This window comes from Phalaenopsis equestris, unplaced genomic scaffold (genome assembly GCF_001263595.1).
Source record: "Phalaenopsis equestris unplaced genomic scaffold, ASM126359v1 Scaffold000022, whole genome shotgun sequence".
In the NCBI taxonomy this organism is placed as follows: domain Eukaryota; kingdom Viridiplantae; phylum Streptophyta; class Magnoliopsida; order Asparagales; family Orchidaceae; genus Phalaenopsis; species Phalaenopsis equestris.
Window position 1 is genome coordinate 1,630,937 of NW_018164464.1, and position 3,864 is coordinate 1,634,800.

At 32.2% G+C, this 3,864-nt stretch overlaps 1 protein-coding gene across 2 annotated transcripts in view; it reads left to right on the forward strand.

Moving 5' to 3' along the window:
• The first annotated feature begins 2,510 nt into the window (after positions 1-2,510).
• The window catches only part of LOC110018434 (histone deacetylase 9), a 67,735-nt gene continuing 66,381 nt past the window's right edge, over positions 2,511-3,864 (forward strand). For both annotated transcript variants that reach the window (XM_020715745.1, XM_020715746.1), the window contains exon 1: positions 2,511-2,667. In XM_020715745.1, the coding sequence (XP_020571404.1) occupies positions 2,631-2,667 (37 nt within the window). In that variant the 5' untranslated portion in view covers positions 2,511-2,630. The remainder of the gene's footprint in view (positions 2,668-3,864) is intronic.

Consider the following 3,864-nt stretch of genomic DNA (forward strand, 5'->3'; position numbering starts at 1 on the left):
GTCATCTTAGCTTTAGCATTTGACTTCACTTCCAGTGAGTATAGAGCATGGTTTGGTGCCCATCTTTTATACTATTGTGACTTCACTTTCAGTTTAGTGGAACATATAATCACAAAAGCAACAGATGTGCTATTAGTTGTACTGCTGAATTATTTCATTTATATAATAATCATGTCTTTGAGTAGTAACATAGAAACCATACATTATACCACCAAAACTAAAATAAAAATAAAATTTCTCTGTTAATCCAGAAACTGCATATAACATAACTGATATATACTAAAGCAAGCTAAAAATTATACATAAAGTGTATAAGCCATCAAACTTTATATGAAGAGTGATATTTTACATGAGCAATCTAAACCTCTCAGTTAAATTACTAAATATAGATTTCAACTTTAAGGAACTCTCTGAATCTTGCTGAAATCAAGCTTGCCGCTTCTAAAACAACCAGAAATGGCCAAAAGGTTATCAGAACTGAGTGAATCATGTCTACCTTTGCTAAACCTCATGGACTCAAAGCACTTAAAAGAGGAGAATGGACATGGCTGAATATATGTATAATTTGAAGTCATGAATAAGACGTTAGAATTTAGAACATACACATAAAAAGAGAAACAGACATTTACATATATAACAAACAATTCTCAGGTATTTACATACCTAACACCTAAACATTCATATTTGCATGCACACCACTCAATCACATAAAAAATACCACTCTTTGGCCGCTTCTCTTGATTATTCATAGTGACAATGGTACTGTTTAGTATAGGCTAAAGTGCACATGATTCCATAACCCCTAATTTTTAAGCACTATACTAAGGCTATATAATGAATTATATACATGAAAGAGTGCATCATGATGCCATTGTACTCATGACTTCTTATTTATAAGTGAGAATCAAGATTTAAGCACTGGACTAAGGCTATATAATAAATTATATACATGAAAGAGTGCATCATGATGCCATTGTAAAATACAAAAAGACTGTGTAGTATGAGAAGTTGAGCTAGTGCTCAGTCAGCTAGTAGAGAAGGAGTTGTCGGCTCTTTTGGTGGAGGTTGCCAAGTACTTCATAGGCTTAGGGAAAAAACATTGCGCTTAGGGATGGTTTGGGAGTTTAACTATGAATCATCATGATTTTTTCTAAGCCAAATGCCAAAGTCTTTCTTGAACTAGGCTAGTGAGTTCATTTCGAACTTGGTAGATGGGCTTACTTTGAACTTGATTGACAAATATCTTGAGTTGGATTAGCTAATATATTGCGCTTAGTTGGATACAATTTTTATTCACCTTAATTTTCAATGCCATCCTTATTATTCAAAGTGTACACATCTATATTTCTCCAATAAAATAAATAATGATTATATTTCTCTAATCATGGTTATTATTAGGCATAGAACACATATAGTCAAACTTTTTTAAAGGGTGTAAAAAATAAAAATACAAATTCAATTATTGGACATTTAAATATGTAAGTAGTATTAATGAGCAGTTTGGTAACAAATTTAGAATAAGATTTAAGCTAAATTTTGTCAGAAAGTCACTCTGGATAAGTCAAATCTCCGATTTTACTAAATTTGGATTTTACTCATTTTGGGTGTAAGTCTTGGATTTAGTAAGTCCTTCTGTTCGATTGATTTAGTAAATCCAAAAAGCTTAAAGAGGAAAAAAATGTTCCTGTGAACTCACCTTCCTATATGATTTCTGGAAGGCGCATAGAGAGAAATAGAAAGATGGTAATCTCTGTACGTCTTGATTCTGTCGTTGCCTTCCCAATTAGCTTTAATTATGATTCTATCGATTATGATGGCTTTGGGTGAAACCGAGAGGGGGGGAGACATAGGTGAGGGTTTTGAGCAGGAGAAGGGATGGAGAGGGTAGGTTTATGATTTGAATTTAATTTTAATCATGTAATTTTTTTCAGAAATTTATATACAAGCATCCAATTCTTATTCATTTATCTATCTCACACTTAAACTTTGATTATTACAAAGTAGGCATATTTTTCTAAATTTGAAAGGATGCTCGAAAAGGTGGATTGCAATTTTTTCATAAACAGGGTGTTTTAAATATGAAAATCAAAATTTAGTATGAGATAAATAAATGCAATTAATAAGTAATAAAGAACTGTATATTATCATATTAAATGTAATTAAATAAATTTATATGTACGTATTAAGAAAGTAATTGATAAATGTAAATCATATATTGACTTTTATTTTACTTAATAAAATTTTACGTAATTATGAATTAGCATAATAAATAAATAATTAATTACTAATTGAAATATATTAATTTACTACTTAATAAATAATAAACTTTTTATTAAGAATCAATTAATTTTGTGAAAAAATAATTATTAATTAGCATAATTAGGAATAAAAACTAAATTGGATTTAATTATATTTAATAATTAATCTCTATCCTAGCAATGAATTAATTAAAATTAAATTAGGCCACTAATAAATGCTTAGCTCTTTAAAATGCTAAATTATAAACCCGCTAAGCGTAACAGTCCAATTAGCCAGGAGACGCTTCTGGTCCTTTCTCGGCTCTTCGTCTCCAATTGAAGCTCGAAGGTATTCTACAACCATGGCGATCCATTGCTGAAACCCAGCACAGTATGCCGTCCAAGGATCGAGTGGCGTATTTCTATGACGGTAACCTAGTACTGCCATTGGGTTAACGATTTCTATCGTTTTATCAAAGCAATGGCTGCTAATTTTTTTCTTAGAGAAAGTGATTAAATCAAAAGTGTCGTTCTAGCTGGTGGCCTACTCCGGTTCATGAAATTGTTTGACCCAAGATTTTGTTCATTATTGTTGCTGTTGGTTGGCCAGGAGGGCGTTTTGGCGAGGCCCTAATCGACTTTAAAACGTTTTTTTAATCATATGTATCAGTTTTTATGAATTTTATTTTTGATGCTTAGACTTATTTACTGATTTTCCATCTATCCATGTTAATGATGGTACATGGAAACCTATTTTTTATTTATCAGAAAGAGCAAACCCTGGAGATTTTTTCACTTGTTCGGAGTGATTAGCAGTAGTTTTACTGAACTCTCAGAGTAGAAATAGCTTGGTGCCTTACTGCCAAGGTTTTATTACTTTTCAATGCCCTTGTTATAGCAAGGCATAGTTTATGCCATTAGTTGTGAGTTCGAGGCAGAAAACTGGTTAAATTATGAAGTAGTTAGTTAATGAATTCAGTTTCAATATTCTTTCATGTCTGCAGGTATATTCGTCAATTATGCAAGCTATGTAGATTACTCACTGTTATAAACCTTATTAAATTGACATTATGGAGCAATGCAATGGTATTATTGTTAACAATTTCCAAATGAAGGAGAATAATTACTTTTATTTTTTGTGCCTTTAACCTGTTTGTAGGCTGTTTGTTATAGTTTATATATCTTTAATATCTGCTTTGAACTATTAAATATACATACTTTTTTATGGTTTTTTTTCCATGCAAATATTAAATTTTCCATTCTCGTTAAAAATTCAACCATAGGGCCTACAGTAATAAGTAGGGGTGTAAACAAGCTGAACACGAGCGAGCCATGCTCTTAAATTTTCCATTCTCGTTAAAAATTCAACCATAGGGCCTATAGTAATAAGTAGGGGTGTAAACGAGCCGAACACGAGCGAGCCATGCTATAACATGTGTTCGTGTTCGACTCGTTTATGCCATAGGGCCATGCTATAACATATGCCATAGGGCCATGCTCGCTCGTGTTCGGCTCGTTTATATTTCGAGCTCAAAAAATGTGTTCGTGTTCGACTCGTTTGCTTAATGAGCCGAACACAAGCTGTTCACGAACAAAGAGTCCTTTTAACAACCCTAATCATGTAGCC